General features: G+C 39.6%; 1 protein-coding gene across 2 annotated transcripts in view; it reads right to left on the bottom strand.

Annotated features, from left to right (window-relative positions):
* LOC133239197 (cytochrome P450 2C19-like) overlaps positions 1–13,114 on the bottom strand; it is a 60,618-nt gene extending 47,504 nt beyond the window's left edge. Inside the window, exons 1-2 of one of the 2 annotated variants that reach the window (XM_061402856.1) lie at positions 13,046–13,114; positions 7,616–7,730 (exon numbers count right to left, since the gene is read on the bottom strand). In XM_061402856.1, the coding sequence (XP_061258840.1) occupies positions 7,616–7,693 (78 nt within the window). In that variant the 5' untranslated portion in view covers positions 7,694–7,730; positions 13,046–13,114. Of the gene's footprint in view, positions 1–7,615; positions 7,773–13,045 lie in introns of those variants that run through there. The other variant, XM_061402857.1, reaches the window with a different exon arrangement.
* Positions 13,115–17,686: the final 4,572 nt, after the last annotated feature.

The raw sequence follows: 17,686 nt of genomic DNA, 5'->3' as shown, positions 1-17,686 counted from the left end.
GAATTTCCCACAGTTTCTTGTGATCCACACAGTCAAAGGCTTTGGCATAGTCAATAAAGCAGAAGTAGATGTTTTTCTCGAACTCTCTTGCTTTTTCAATGATCCAGCGGATGTTGGCAATTTGATCTCTGGTTCCTCTGCCTTTTCTAAAACCAGCTTGAACATCTGGAAGTTCACGGTTCACATATTGCTGAAGCCTGGCTTGGAGAATTTTGAGCAGTACTTTACTAGCGTGTGAGATGAGTGCAATTGTACAGTAGTTTGAGCATTCTTTAGCATTGCCTTTCTTTGGGATTGGAATGAAAACTGACCTTTTCCAGTGCTGTGGCCACTGCTGAGTTTTCCAAATTTGCTGGCATATTGAGTGCAGCACTTTCACAGCATCATCTTTCAGGATTCTTTCAGGATTTGAAATAGCTCAACTGGAATTCCATCACCTCCACTAGCTTTGTTCGTAGTGATGCTTTCTAAGGCCCACTTGACTTCACATTCCAGGATGTCTGGCTCTAGGTCAGTGATCACACCATCATGATTATCTGGTCCTGAAGATCTTTTTTGTACAGTTCTTTTGTGTATTCTTGCCACCTCGTCTTAATATCTTCTGCTTCTGTTCGGTCCATACCATTTCTGTCCTTTATCGAGCCCATCTTTGCATGAAATGTTCCCTTGGTATCTCTAATTTTCTTGAAGAGATCTCTAGTCTTTCCCATTCTATTGTTTTCCTCTATTTCTTTACATTGATTGCTGAGGAAGGCTTTCTTATCTCTTCTTGCTATTCTTTGGAATTGTGCATTCAGATGCTTATATCTTTCCTTTTCTCCTTTGCTTTTGGCTTCTCTTCTTTTCACAGCTATTTGTAAGGCCTCCCCAGACAGCCATTTTGCTTTTTTTGCATTTCTTTTCCGTGGGGATGGTCTTGATCCCTGTCTCCTGTACATTAATTGATTTCATATCTTCCATACCTTGAATATATCTTACTTGGACCCAGCATACAATTCCTTTTCTACACTGTTGGATTTGATTTGCTAATTAATATTGCTGAGACTTCTTGCATCTAAGTTTATGAGGAATATTGGTCTGTACTTTTCCTCTTCTGTAAAGTCTTTGTCTGATTTTGGAATTAGAGTAATGCTAACCTCATAAAATGATTTAGTAAGAATTTCCTTTACTACTATATTCTGGAAGATATTATAGACAATTGGCATAAAATCTTCCTTGAATATTTCAGAGAATTCACCTGTAAACCAAAGTCTTGGATTTTCTCATCTGAAATATAATAATTATTGATTCCATTCATTTAATAGATAAATACCTATTTGGACTATATTTCTTCTTGCGTGCACTTTTTAAATTGTTTTATTGCGGTAAGAACACTTAACATGAGATATAACCTTATAGCTCATTTTTAAAGGTACAGTGCAGTACTGGTAACTAGAGACACACTTCTGTAGAGTAGATATCTAAAACATACTCATCTTGCATTGTGTGCATGCGTGCTCAGTCACGTCCAGCTCTTTGAGACTCCATGGACTATAGCCTGCCAGCCTTCTCTGTCCATAGAATTTTCCAGGCAAGAGTATTGGAGAAGGTTACCATTTCCTTCTCCAGGGGATCTTCCCAACACAGGATCAAACCCATCTCTTGCATTGACAGGCAATTCTTTACCAGCTCAGCCAGCAAGGAAGCCCTTACCTTGTGTTACTGAAATCTTATATCTGTTGACTAACAACTGCCCCTTTGACTTGCTCTCTAGGATTTAGCAAACATCATTCAGTTCTTTGACTCTATGACTTTCATTATTTTAGATACTTCATATAAGTGGAATCATGCAGTGATTGTACTCCAAAATTGTCTAAGTTCATTCAGCCTAATTGATCAAAGTTCATTCAAGTTATCAAGTACTGCAGCATATTCTATTTCTTAAGGTTGAATAATATTCCATTGTATGTATATTCCATTGTTTCCATTCATCCATTGATTGACATTTAGGATTCTTCATATATTGACTGCTATGAATAATGCCAAAACTAACATAGAAATGTAGTGTGTCTTCAATATCCTAATTTCAATTCTTTAGGTAAATAGCAATGTCAGAAGTGACATTGCTGGTTATATGGTAATTCTATTTTTAATTTCTGGTCAACCGCTATTCCATTTTCCATAGAAGCTGCATCATTTTGCATTTCTAGTACACAAGGGTTTCAATTTCTTCACACTCCTGCCAACACCCCCTTTCTTTATTTTTTATAATATCCAGCCCAACATGTGTAAGGATATATCTCACTGTGGTTTTGACTTACCTTGCCCTGATGTGTAGTGATGTTGAGCACCTTTTTATATACTTGTTGGCCAATGTTATGTTTATTTAAGAGAGATGGATCTTCTAGCTCTTTGCCCACTTTGAAATTGGGTTCTTGGATTTTTACTATTGAGTTGTAAGAATTCCTACATGTTTTGGATATTAACCTCTCATCAGATATGACTTACAGATATTTTCTCCATTCTATATATTGCCTTTTCACCTTATTGATTATTCCCTTTGATTTGTAGCTTTTCATTTTTATATAGTTCCACTAGTCTAATTTTTCTTTTTCTGCCTGTGTTTTTAGTGCCTTATCCATGAAATTGTTGCCAAAACCCAGATCATGAAGCTTACACCCTATGTTTTTTTCTGAAAGTTTTATAGGTTCAGGTCTTACATTTAATCTTTAACCCATTCTTAGTTGATTTTTATATCTAGTGTAACATAAGGGTCCAATTTCATTCTTTTCAACAGACATATCTATTTCCCCAGCATTATTTGTAGAAAAGACTGCTCTTTTGTGTAGTCTAGGCATACTAATTAAGCTTCAAGTGACTCTATTAGCTCAGATTTATTTCTGGACTTTATACAGTGTCATTGCACTGTTTATGTCTATCTATACATCAGTGCAATACTGATTAATTGCTATAGCTCCATAATATAATATATTAGTATTTTGAAATTAAGAAGTGTGATGCTTCCAGCTCTGTTTTTTTAATAAATTTATTGCATTATAGTTGATTTATAATGTTGTGTTTAATTTTTGCTGCAACAGCAAAGTGACTCAGTTATATATATATATATATATATATATAAATACATATTCTTTTCTATTATGGTTTATTACAGGATATTGAATATAGTCCCCTGTGCTATACAGTAGGAACCTACTGTTTATCCATCCTAAATATAATAGTTTGCACCTGCTAATCCCAAACTCCCAATCCTTCCCTCCCCTACCCACCCTCTCCCTTGGCAACCTTAAGTCTGTTCTCTGTATCTGTGGGTTTATTTCATAGATATCTTCATTTGTGTTTTATTTTAGATTCCACAGGTAAGTGACATTGTATGGTATTTGTCTTTCTCTTTCTGACTTCACTTAGTATGATAATCTCTAGTTGCAATCCATATTGCTGGAAATTGCATTTCATTTGGTTCCTTTTTATGGATGAGCAGTATTCCATTGCATATATGTACCTTATCTTCTTGATCCATTCCTCTGTTGATGGACATTTTTGTTGTTTCCATGTCTTAGCTATTGTGACTAGTGCTGCTATGAACATAGGGGTGCATGTTTCTTTTTAGATTAGAGCTTTGTCTGGATATATGTTCATAAGTGGAATTGCTGGATCACATGGTTATTCTATTTTTAGTTTTTTGAGAAACTTTCATACTATTCTCCATAGTGACTGCACCAATTTGCATTTTCATCACCAGTGTAAGATGGTTTCCTTTTCTCCGCAACCCTCTCCAGCATTTATTATTTGTAGACTTCCTAATGCTAGCTATTCTGACCTGTGTGAGATGCTACCTTATTCAATTTGCATTACTAAAATAATTAGCAACATGGAACATGTTTCATTTGTCTAGAAGACATTTGTATGTCTTCTTTGGAAAAATGTCTATTTAGGTCATTAGATCATTTGTCCATTTTTCAATTGGGTCATTTGTTTTTTATTGCTGAGTTGTATGAGCTTGTATATTTTCAAAAGTAAGCTCTTGTCAGTCGCATTGTTTGCAAATATTTTCTCCCAATCTATAGTCTGCCTCTCTGCTGTGTTTATGATTTTCTTTCCTGTGCATTAGCTTGTAAGTTTGATTAGGTCCCATTGTTGTTCTTTTTCAAGACTGCATTGCTACTTGAAGCACTGTGGTTTCATATGAATCTTAGGATTATTTCTGTTTCTATAAAAATTATTGTTAGGGTTTTGATAGATACTGCATTAAAAACATAGTTGGCTTTGGTACTATGGACATTTTAACAACATTAATTCTTCCAATCTATGAACACAGATGTACTTTCATTTGCTCATCTTTTTAAATTTCTTTCAGCAATTTTTACATTTTTAGTGTATAAGTTTTCATTTCCTTAGTTGAGTTATTCATAAAGATTTTTTTATGCTGCTATAAATGATATTACTTTTTAATTTACAATTTGTTATTAATGGGTAGAAATGGAAATGATTTCTGCATTGAAATTGAATTCATTTATTAGATCTAACAGGGCTTTTTGTATGAAATCTTTATGATTTTTTCATATAATATCATGTGATCTTGAATAAATATCATTTTATTTCTTCCATCTGATGTGAATGACTTTTATTTTTTCTTGCCTAATTTCTCTGCTGCTGCCGTTGCTGCTACTAAGTTGCTTCAGTCAGGTCCAACTCTGTGTGACCCCATAGACGGCAGCCCACCAAGCTCCCCTGTCCCTGGGATTCTCCAGGCAAGAACACTGGAGTGGCCTGCCACTTCCTTCTCCAATGCATGAAAGTGAAAAGTGAAAGTGAAGTTGCTCACTCATGTCTGACTCTTCATGACCCCATGGACTGTAGCCTACCAGGCTCCTCTGTCCGTGGGATTTTCCAGGCAAGAGTACTGGAGTGGGATGCCATCACCTTCTCCGGCCTAATTTCTCTCAGTTCAGTCACTCAGTCGTGTCCAACTCTTTGCGACCCCATGAATCGCAGCACGCCAGGCCTCCCTGTCCATCACCAACTCCCAGAGTTCACCCAAACCCATCGAGTCAGTGATGCCATCCAGCCATCTCATCCTCTGTCGTCCCCTTCTCCTCCTGCCCCCAATCCCTCCCAGCATCAGAGTCTTTTCCAATGAGTCAACTCTTCGCATGAGGTGGCCAAAATACTGGAGTTTCAGCTTTAGCATCATTCCTTCCAAAGAAATCCCAGGGCTGATCTCCTTCACAATGGACTGGTTGGATCTCCTTGCAGTCCAAGGGACTCTCAAGAGTCTTCTCCAACACCACAGTTCAAAAGCATCAATTCTTTGGTGCTCAGCCTTCTTCACAGTCCAACTCTCACATCCATACATGACTACTGGAAAAACCATAGCCTTGACTAGATAGATCTTTGTTGGCAAAGTAATGTCTCTGTTTGTTAATATGCTATCTAGGTTGGTCTTAACTTTCCTTCCAAGGAGTAAGCGTCTTTTAATTTCATGGCTGCAATCACCATCTGCAGTGATTTTGGAGCCCCAAAAATAAAAGTCTGACACTGTTTCTCCATCTATTTCCCATGAAGTGATGGGACCAGATGCCATGATTTTAGTTTTCTGAGTGTTAAGCTTTAAGAAAACTTTTTCACTCTCCTCTTTCACTTTCATCAAGAGGCTTTTTAGTTCCTCTTCACTTTCTGCCATAGGAGTGGTGTCATCTGCATATCTGAGGTTATTGATATTTCTCTCGGCAATCTTGATTCCAGCTTGTGCTTCTTCCAGTCCAGCGTTTCTCATGATGTACTCTGCATATGAGTTAAATAAGCAGGGTGACCAATATACAGCCTTGACGTACTCCTTTCCCTATTTGGAACCAGTCTGTTGTTCCATGTTCAGTTCTAACAGTTGCTTCCTGACCTGCATATAGGTTTCTCAAGAGGCAGATAAGGTGGTCTGGTGTTCCCATCTCTTGAAGAATTTTCCACAGTTTATTGTGATCCACACAGTCAAAGGCTTTGGCATAGTCAATAAAGCAGAAATAGATGTTTTTCTGGAACTCTCTTGCTTTTTCGATGATCCAGTGGATTCAGCAATTTGATCTCTGGTTCCTCTGTCTTTGCTAAAACCAGCTTGAACATCTGGAAATTCACAGTTCACGTATTGCTGAAGCCTGGCTTGGAGAATTTTGAGCATTAGTTTATTAGCATGTGAGATGAGTGCAACTGTGTGGTAGTTTGAGTATTCTTTGACATTGCCTTTCTTTGGGATTGGAATGAAAACTGACCTTTTCCAGTCCTGTGGAAGCCAGATGTAAAGGCTTATAATTAGGAGAGACATCATGACCTTTTCACACCTTTTCTTCCATTTTGTACATGCACTAGCACAAAAGAGAAAGAGTCTGAGAAGTGACTCATCAAATTATGCCTTTTATTTCGAACATGCATAGGAGAAGGCTCTCCATTGGTATGCATTAACCATCTTGTTATATTTTGTACTGATTACATAATAATACTCAATATTAGACAAGTATTAGCATATGTGATGGCCAATACAAATGTTACAGAATATGGAGAATAGAAGATACATTTCTGCAGTGAAACAGCACAATGAGATGAGAGGTCAGAGAAGGAATTTTCAGGAAAACTGAAGGGAAAGAGGTGAGTGATGCCCTGATGAGAGGCAGTTGAAGCCAGATGATCTAACATTCCTCACACAGGATTGAAGCAAAGCTCGTAAGAAGGCAGCATAGAAACTAACCCACTGGCAACTGGGGTGGTGTCAATGTCCTTCAGGTCAACCACAGATTTCAAGGCAAATTTTTGTAAAATTGTGGTCAGGAATAAAAACAGTTCTATGTGTGCCAGGCCCTCTCCCACACAAATCCGTTTCCCTGCAAACAAGAAACACAGAGAGTACATATACTCCTTGTTTATGTACAGAACATTGTGTTTCTGGCTGTCAGAAAGAGACTATGCATTTGATGAATGTTTCAATGAATAGAAGGAAAGCAGAATGGCTGGATAGACAGATGGACAAAGGGTAGGCACACATGCTATCCACTTAAATCTTATCTTAACAGGTATCCTTCTCTCAACAAACATTTACTGAGCATCAGCACTATACCACATACTTCATTAAGTATTCTTATACTATAGCTGCAATTTGATATTTTCAAGTTCAATCTTTTTCTAGAAACACACATATATTCATTCTATTTTCTGTTCCTAATCTGATGGTCCAACATGTTTCTTTCCATTCTCCACAGCCTCTGTTCTCTGCTCTAAGTATATTTACTCTTCATCAACCTTGAAGTTTCAAAGATTTATTACAGAGTTTCTTTTGTCTAAGATGCACTTTTCTTACATTTTCAGAATGTAGCTAAACTTTATTTCTGAATTTGAAAGAACTGGGTCACCTCTCCAAGCTTCAGTAATCTAGCCCCACAATGATGATGTATTGAGGGGAGGGAAAGTATATAGGCACCATGATTGCCGCCCCTCATCATAGACAAAAAAGCATTTTTACCATCCCTAGCACAGGGATGAAAGTTCCAGCTGATGCCCAAAAGGTATCCTGCTCTCAGAAGTGATGAAGAAAATAAACTTGTGCTACCTACTGATAAAGCCATGAAGTACTCACTGTTCTTAAAGTTGCTACTCTCATCCAGGAAGTGGCCAGGGTCAACCACCTCTGAGTTGGGGAATTCCTTGTCATCATGTAGCACAGAAGTCAGCAATGTTAATACATCTGTGCCCTGGAAAGAACAGATAAAGATAAACTGAACTACACAGAAGTACTGGAGCCAGACAAATGCTGCAAACCATTTAGTCCAATTTTATGATTTATAGATGAAGAATCTAAGGCTAAAGAAGGGCTGTGGCATTTTGAGCAAGACAGCAGCAGACAGAGCAAGTAATAAACAAAAATAAATTAAAGACGAGTGGCAGTACTGTTGCAAGTAAATCTCAAAAGCATTTGAAACAGTGAGTACATGGGTCCCAGGGTGAATCCATTCTGCTTATCACCACATTTGGACACTGGTGTCCATCCGTCATAGCTGCTTTGTCACTTCAATTTCCACTCTTCTCATATGTGGACAATGGTTTGAAATGGAAATCACTATTGGAACTTGAAGTGTTTGGAGTTATCTGTCCATAGTACTTTTGTAAACAGATATCTGATCTAGTCAAAAATAACCTCTTCTATGATAATAATCGAAGAAGGCAATGGCACCCAACTCCAGTACTCTTGCCTGGAAAATCCCATGGACAGAGGAGCCTGGTAGGCTACAGTCCATGGGTTCGTGAAGAGTCAGACATGACTGAGTGACTTCACTTTCACTTTTCACTTTCATGCATTGGAAAAGGAAATGGCAACCCACCCCAGCGTTCTTGTCTTGAGAATCCCAGGGACGGGGAGCCTGGTGGGCTGCTGTCTATGGGGTCACACAGAGTCAGACACGACTGAAGTGACTTAGCAGCAGCAGCAGCAGGATAATAATAAGTACTAGAGCAATTATTAATGTTAATCATTTTCATGCAGATTGTCTTATTTGAAAATATAGGGTAGATTTCATTACAGATTAATCTCAGCATAAAAACAGAAACAAAGATAAAATTAGAAAAATCATTTTATAACAATTCAGCATATGATCATTAATTCAAGCAATTGTCATCCATAAATGCTAAAACTGTAGAGTGAATGGTTAAGAAGTTTGATATTTACAAAGCTCTGAAGTACTACACCATAGATTTTTATTAATTAAATGTAAAAAAAAAAAAAAAAGAAACTCTCCCATAGAGAAATCTGGCAGATACTACTTTATTATATGAAGAACACCCCATACCAATAATGGGATGACATTATGTGTCCCCGCCTCCCAGATGAATTTCAGTGGAACACAAATGCACTACATAGCTGTCTAACCAAATAGTAACTGAAATCTAATCTCTAGAAAACAATTGCCTGCAGAATATTTTACAAGACTACTAAATTGAATTCCTCACAAAGTTAAATGTTAAAAGAAATACAAAGTAAAGGGAACTGATAACAGGAAACTAAAGAGAAAAGGTAACAAAATTATATGCTTATCCCTAGGCTACTTATTAAGTTGCAAAGAAAAAAGAAAGCTATAAAGTATATTCTAGGCAAATTGGGAATTTTTAAGTATAAGCTGTACATAATATGAGTGTACTCTTGGTAACACTTGAGTGTAAATATTATTATTCTCTTTATAAAAATCATTGTTAATGAGACATACTCACTAAAGTAGTGAGGTGTTGATGGATAGGTGGGTAGATAGATAAACTGATATTAATGGAAGAAATTTTTACATACTGGGGAATGGGGAAGTCATTCTTGCTTATACTTCATTTAACTTGAATTTTACATTAAGTAAAGCAGCCTCTTTGTGGCCTATCAGACATACATTACCCATCTGTTTAATCATTTTTTAAAAGGGTTGACTGACTAGAAATAAAAAATGTTAAAAATACAGATTAAATGTTCTTAGGACAGCAAAGCTGAAAAGACTCCCTTCCCAGGTCTCAAGGCCATACTGACTTTGTAAACATGCTGATCTTTGGAGAAAAAAAAAAAAAGAAACCTTGAAGGAATGTTTCCCTGATTTGCTTGATGTACTTTGTTCTGACAAAGTATAAAACTTTGCTGAAAACCATGCTTCTCCACAGCAGCTCTTCAGAGTGATCTGAGAGGCTGTCTCACAGGCTTAGTCCTAAATCTGGCTCAAATAAAACTCTTTTATTCCTAATATGGCTCAAGGTTTCATTGAGTCAGACAAGGTTGTGATCCATGTGGTCAGTATGGTTAGTTTTCTGTGACTGTGGTTTCATTCTGTCTGATGGATGAGGATAAGAGGCTTGTGGAAGTTTCCTAATGGAAAGGATGGCTTTGTAAAACTGGGTCTTGCTCTGGTGGGCAAGTAAATCTCAGTAAATACTCAGTAAATCTTTAATCCTATTTTCTGCTCATGGGTAGGGCTGTGTTCCCTCCCTATAGTTTGGCCTTCAAAAAGACTTATTTATGCCAACATATTGCAGCTCCCAGGACTGTGGTAGTCAGTGGCCCTGACCCCACGGCAGGCCCCTGTCAACCCAAGCCTCCACCAGAGACTCCAGGACAATCACAGGCAAGTCTGGCTCAGTCTCTTGTGGGGTCATTGCTCCTTTCTCCCAGGTCCTGGTGCAAAGAAGGTTTTGTTGTTTCCCTGGGGGTTCTCAGTCCTTCTGCCAGATGCCCAGGTTAGGAAATCTGTTGTGGGCCCTGGAACCTTTGCAACAGTGTAAGAACTTCTTTGCTATAATTGTTCTGCAGTTTGTGTGTCATCTGCTCAGTGGCTCTATGGTCGGCCAGTGGCAACCTCTTCCAAGAGGACTAACGCCACATGCCGTGCCTCCCAGGTCTGCTGCCGCCAGAGCCCTTGTCCCCACAGCAGGTTACTGCTGATCCATGCCTCTGGAGGAGACACTCAAGCACTCAAAGGCAGGTGTGGCTCAGTCTCCTGTGGGGGGTCACTGCTCCTTGCCTTCAATCCTGCGTGCACAGGGTTTTGTTCGTGCCCTCTGAGCTTCTCTGATGTGTCTAAGATTTAATTTTAAATGCAGTTGATCCCCTCCTATCATCTTGTTGAGGCTTCTCCTTTACCCGTGGATGTGGGGTATCTTTTTTTGGTGGAATCCAACATTCTCATGTTGATGGTTGTTGTCCACAGGACTGGAAAAGGTCAGTTTTCATTCCAGTCCCAAAGAAGGGCAATGCCAAAGAATGCTCAAACTATGGCACAATTGCACTCATTTCACATGCTAGCAAAGTAATGCTCAAAATTCTCAAAGCCAGGCTTCAACAGTACATGAACCAAGAACTTCCAGATACTCAAGTTGGATTTAGAAAAGGCAGAGGAACCAGAGATCAAATTGCCAACATCTATTGGATCATAGAAAAAGCAAGAGAATTCCAGAAAAACACCTACTTCTGCTTCATTGACTACCCTAAAAGCCTTTGACTGTGTGGATCACAACAAACCGTGGAAATTTCTTAAAGAGATGGGAATATCAGGCCACCTTACTAGAATCCTGAGAACTCTGTATACAGGTCAAGAAGCAACATTTAAAACTGGACATGGAACAACGGACTGGTTCTAAATTGGGAAAGGAGTATGTCAAGGCTGTATATTTATATTGTCACCCTACTTATTTGCAGAGTACATCATGTGAAATGGTGGACTGGATGGAAGCACAAGCTGGAATCAAGATTGCTGGTAGAAATATCAATAACCTCAGATATGCAGATGACACCACCCTTATGGCAGAAAGCAAAGAGGAACTAAAGAGCCTCTTGATGAAAGTGAAAGAGGAGAGTGAAGAAGCTGGTTTAAAACTCAACATTCAAAACATGGAGATCACGAATGGCATCTTGTCCTGTTACTTCATGGCAAACAGATGGGGAAACAATGGAAACAGTGAGAAACTTTATTTTCTTGGGCTCCAAAATCACTGCAGATATTGACTGCAGCCACAAAATTAAAAGACCCTTGCTTCTTGGAAGAAAAGCTATGTCCAACCTAGACAGCATATTAAAAAGCAGAGACATTACTTTGCCAACAAAAATCCATCTAGTTAAAGCTATGGTTTTTCCAATAGTCATATATGGATGTGAGAGCAGGACCTAAAAGAAGGCTGAACACCAAAGAATTGATGCTTTTGAACTGTGGTGTTGGAGAAGACTCTTGAGGGTCCCTTGGGATGCAAGGGGATCAAACCAGTCAATCCTAAAGGAAATCAATTCTGAACATTCATTAGAAGGAGTAATGCTGAAGCTGAAGCCCCAATACTTTGGCCACCTGTTGCAAAGAGCCAACTCACTGGAAAAGACCTTGTGCTGGGAAAGATTGAGGGCAGGAGGAGAAGGGGACAACAAAGGATGAGATGGTTGGATGGCATCACCAACTCAACGAACATGAGTTTGAGCAAACTCTGGGAGATGATGAGGGACAGGGAGGCCCAGTGTGCTACAGTCCCTGGGGTGGCAAAGAGTCAGACACGACTTAGTGACTGAACTGAACTGAACTGAAACTGACTTTAAAAATCTAACAAAATGTATATAAAACATCATGCTTAATATTTTATGTTAATCTTCACCCTGCAAGAGACCAGAAATGATGAAGGATGAAACAAAGATATTTACCCAGATAGTATGACAATGTATATAGAAACTGCAATTAATTATTAGTAATTTTTTTAATTTAGCAATGCTGCTTTATATAAGGTTATCCAAATGATAAAATTAATTATACTTCTGTATTCCAGATAATAAAATGACAGTCATTATTTAAAACTTATAACAGTATTAAGCATCTTGCAAAAATGTTTTGCGAGCCAATTTACTGAAAAAGACATTATTGAGAAAATTAAAGAAAGCTCCCCAAACCAAGGACTATATACCATGCCCATTAATTGAAAGACTCGATGTGTCATGATGTTAAGTCTTTTCAAATTGATCTAATGTCACCCAGATAAAAATCCCAGCAGAGTGTTTTGGTAAATTGACTGACACTCATACAAACAAATATCAAATAAAAACTGATAACATTTGGAAAAATAAATATCTAAGATCAGACAAACAATACAAAAGAGGCAGAACAAACTTGGAACACTTGCACTGTCAGCTACCAAAGCCTGTTATAAAGCTTTACAGACTAAACTAGAAACAGCACACCTTCCATCAAGCCACCACACACAGGATTGTTGTGTGCATCGAGAACCGCACTCATACTGTGTAAATGGGAACTTCAAGACTACTGAGGTCAGTATAAGAGGACCCAATCTTATCAGGTGGCACTAATGTAAAGAACTCGGCTGCAAATGCAGGAGACATAGGAGATGCGGGTTCGATCCCTGGGTCAGGAAGATCCCCTGGAGAAGGGAATGGCAACCCATTCCAGCATTCTTGCCTGGAGAATCGCATGGAGAGAGGAGCCTGGCAAGCTACAGTCCAGTGGAGTCACACAGAGTCAGACATGACTGAAGCAACCTAGCACTCAAGCAATCCTACCTTGGGGATGAGGTAATTTCTGAATTTAATGTCACAGGTCACCACACGGGGCAGACTGGTGGGGACCAGATCAATGTATCTCTGGATTGCATGGACCACAACATCCATGTGGGGCATGTGGCTCCTGTCCTCCATGCAGGGGCTCCGGTGTCTGCCAAGCTCATGGTCAATCTCTTCCTGGGCCTTAGCTGGTAACAGATAAGTAAGAAGGATGGAGAAATAAAAGTGCACACCACATTTGCATACAAATTGAAGGACACGTGAGGCATTATGAAGGTGCTCCAACAACATCATAAACATCAGTTATAGTTCAGAAATTCACCTAAGCATAAAGAGATAACTGATATAATATAGATACATTTAACTCTCCTGTGAACTAGGCTTAGTTCAGTTCAGTTCAGTTCAGTCGCTCAGTCGTGTCCGACTCTTTGCGACTCCATGAATCGCAGCATGCCAGGCCTCCCTGTCCATCACCAACTCCCGGAGTTCACTCAGACTCATGTCCATCGAGTCAGTGATGCCATCCAGCCATCTCATCCTCTGTTATCCCCTTCTCCTCCTGCCCCCAATCCCTCCCAGCATCAGAGTCTTTTCCAATGAGTCAACTCTTCGCATGAGGTGGCCAAAGTACTGGAGTTTCAGCTTTAGCAGCATTCCTTCCAAAGAAATCCCAGGGCTGATCTCCTTCAGAATGGACTGGTTGGATCTCCTTGCAGTCCAAGGGACTCTCAAGAGTCTTCTCCAACACCACAGTTCAAAAGCATCAATTCTTCGGCGCTCAGCCTTCTTCACAGTCCAACTCTCACATCCATACATGACCATAGGAAAAACCATAGCCTTGACTAGACGAACCTTTGTTGGCAAAGTAATGTCTCTGCTTTTGAATATGCTATCTAGGTTGGTCTTAACTTTCCTTCCAAGGAGTAAGTGTCTTTTAATTTCATGGCTTCAGCCACCATCTGCAGTGATTTTGGAGCCCAAAAAAGTAAGTCTGACAGTGTTTCCACTGTTTCCCCATCTATTTCCCATGAAGTGATGGGACCGGATGCCATGATCTTCGTTTTCTGAATGTTGAGCTTCAAGCCAACTTTTTCACTCTCCACCTTCACTTTCCTCAAGAGGCTTTTTAGTTCCTCTTCACTTTCTGCCATAAGGGTGGTGTCATCTGCATATCTGAGGTTATTGATATTTCTCCCAGCATCTTGATTCCAGCTTGTGCTTCTTCCAGCCCAGTGTTTCTCATGATGTAATGTGCATATAAGTTAAATAAGCAGGGTGACAATATACAGCCTTGACGTACTCCTTTTCCTATTTGGAACTAGGCTTAAGATATATCTATATATACTTCTTTATTAGTATACATAATAAGACAAACAGAAACTCCCTGCATTCGGGGAACTACAATAGAGAAAGGAACTGAAAGTCTCTGAATTCAAGAAGTGGATTCTTCCCTAACCTTGCCTCTCAGCTGTGCATCTCACTCTTTTCCTCTTTTTCTGCCCAGTGTCCCTGAGTGTAGAGCCTGTTGGTTTCAGTTTCTCTGAAGAATAAGCCTCTCTCATCCCACTGGAGAAAACGTTACATGATAAAAGGATTTGTCAAGGGGACGAGGCAGAGACTGCTACTTTTTTCAATCTCTTTTTCCTTCTACCCTCTTTGACATTTGGTACTTCTAAATACTCAACTTTATGGGGTTATAGGGATACATATTAACTTTGATTAGGTACCTTTTCCTTTCTACATTTAGGATGCAACTTCATCTTCCCTAAAGAGTTCATTATTACTCCTCAGTATGTTCTCTGTGCTTCAGAAATGTGCTGAAGATTTGGTATTTCCTGACCTCCTCTTGTTCAACTTTAAAACTCTTAGTCTTGTTTGTAATAAGTTTTTAATGGGATGGTGAAACAGGACAAGATAATGTCTTTTCTAACCCACCATGCACAATCATAAACTCTTACAAGGTAAATTTTTAAAAAAAGTACTTTGTAAAATATAAAATTGTTGACCCTCAAAATTCTTATTTTGTCAAGCATCATTTTTATAGAAACAGACTTCTGGACTAAAAACAAACAAACAAAAAAAAAAAAACAACCTTTATAGGCATCTTATGCCTAAAAGGTACAATTTCTTGTGACTCTAAATGCTTAGAGCACTTCCCAGAATGTGGGCCTCCCTGGTGTCTCAGATGGTAATGAATTTGCCTGCAATGCAGGAGACCCAGGTTCAATTCCTGGGTCAGGAAGATCCCTTGGAGAATGGAATGGCAACCCACTCCAGAATTCTGGCCTGGAGAATTCCATGGATAGAAGAGCCTAGAAGGCTAGAGTACATAGGGTCACAAAGTATCATACCGGGGTCCAGCCCCAGTTGGATCCAGGGATTCCCTCAGGATGACGGCTTCAGCAATTTAAAGGGATAGCGTCAGTGGAGAGAATCAGAGGCCTAATTATAATTGGTTTACGTGGGAAATCAATATACCCCCACGCTCCAATTACTTTGGCCTGAAGAAAGAGTAGAGACAAAAGAAAAGAAAAGGAGACGAGAAAGAATGACACGGGGAGACCAAGCTTTGGTGAGCAAGGCCCGTAGCTTTATTTTTAGCAGGACTTTTATACCTCAAGTTGTACATAGAAGATAATGGGGGATGCAAAGTCATGTAAGGTCAGCAGACCTTAATCATTATCGCAAATACAAAGGCTTTGGGTGATTTACATCGTCTTCTGGTCAGGAAACCTGCTAACATTTTTCTTCTGATAAGAATTAGTCAACCAGAAAAACTTATTTTCTCCAGAGGTGATTTTTCTTAGAGTTTAGTACCACTCCCCGAAAGCACTAAACAGAGTTGCATTCCTATAGGGCAAGAGTGTCGTGGGGGTAATTAAGGAAAGAATTTATTAGCTTAGGGGTCCAAGGTTATTATTAACATTAAAGCTTCTACTTATATTTCTTATATATCAACTATATTAATCAATACACTCCCAGGAACACAGTGGATAAGAAATATGGAAACTTGGCAGCGGGCATTAACTCAACAAAGAAACCTTCTATCAGTTCTATTTTAACAATTTTCTAACTCCCCGAGAGGCTCTGCATTGTTAGAATAACTAAGTCTCCTTGTGCTTCATATGGCTGGGAGGCCGTAAATAATCACATGCACAGCTGTAGGAGTCCGGAAACCTGTTAGGCAGGTTAGAAAGCTTTCTGAGGGAAACACAATTGGAACATACCTTATTATACCCTGGAGACTTATTAACTAGAGCTCTAAGTTGCTGTTCTTACAGATAAGAGTGGTTGGGGATAGCCCCTTGTGACTGTCAGAGGAGTTGGTGAAAGTCATGAAGCAGTAAAACAGACAGGCTCAGGTTTTTGGGGTAGACCCTCAGGCAGGCCCAGAGGGGCACCCCTAGAGTTCTGGCTCGCCTTGCCCACCAGATCTCTCCCACATGTCCTTGTCATGGGGGTGGGGACTCCCATACCGGCTCCCGGCAGTATCAGATACAACTAAGTGACTTTCACTCACTCATCACTCCCAGAATGTGGATGCTATCTCAAGCTACCTCATTAAGTTTTAGAATTTCCACTCAGACTTCAATAAGGAGAAGTTCCATTTTCCCTACTCTGGCTTTAGAACACAGCATTTTCAGAATGAGCAGACGTGTAAGTGGCCCTTCCATAATAAAACCAATATGCAGTCCCAGGGCATGAAATGAAATGACCTCTCATGAAATCCAGATGCTGCTGTATTGATTTTGCTGCTGTCCACCGTGTCTTCAACCTCTCAGGTTATGCAAAGATGTTCTCTTATTATTTAATGAAGGATCCCTTCATTAAATCTGAAAACATTAAGCTGCTCAAACAGAGATTTAAGTAATTCTCTAAGAGTAACAAGACGGAAAGCACTCCCAGTTTCTTTCCAGTAACTCTTCTGAAATCACCCTGACCACCATGTTATCATACCTATGACCTCTGGGTGCTTCAGCAGGAGGAGGAGCCCATATCCCAGGGTAGTGCTTGTTGGCTCTGTCCCAGCTCCAAACAAATCAAATATAGTAGCTGTCAAGCTTCCAAATGTAAAGTCCAATTGTTCATTGTGCTTTTCCTAGGAATGATTTGATACAATTATTTGACAGGTTAACTTTTCAGAATTACAGGTAATCCAAAATAACTCACATTATTTTAAAGTTAAGCCTATTTTATATGTGTGTGTGTGTGTGTGCGCACTAAGTCGCTTCAGTCATGTCTGACTCTTTGTGACCCTAGGGACTGTAGCCCGCCAGGCTCCTCTGTCCATGGGATTTTCCAGGCGAGAATACTGGAGTGGATTGCTGTGACCTGCTTCAGGGGATCTTCCCAACCCAGGGATCGAACCTACGTTTCTTATATCTCCTGTATTGGCAGACGGGTTCTTTACCACTAGTGCCACCCGGGAAGCCACACACACACACACACACACACACACACTGCAAGGTGCAATTTTAGAAAAAAAACTATTGTAGAATATAGCAAGAGATTATAGATCAGCTGACTCAAACATCAGTTTCTCATAACTTATTCCTCACTTGCCTAAAAGTCCCATTCATCAGCCTCTTTTGCATTTAGGTGAGCCAAGCAGAGGGCTTCCCTGGTGGCTCAGTGGTAAGG

This window comes from Bos javanicus, chromosome 26, assembly GCF_032452875.1.
Source record: "Bos javanicus breed banteng chromosome 26, ARS-OSU_banteng_1.0, whole genome shotgun sequence".
In the NCBI taxonomy this organism is placed as follows: domain Eukaryota; kingdom Metazoa; phylum Chordata; class Mammalia; order Artiodactyla; family Bovidae; genus Bos; species Bos javanicus.
The sequence above is the reverse complement of the archived record's forward strand: the minus strand, read 5'-3'. Positions and strand labels throughout refer to the sequence as shown.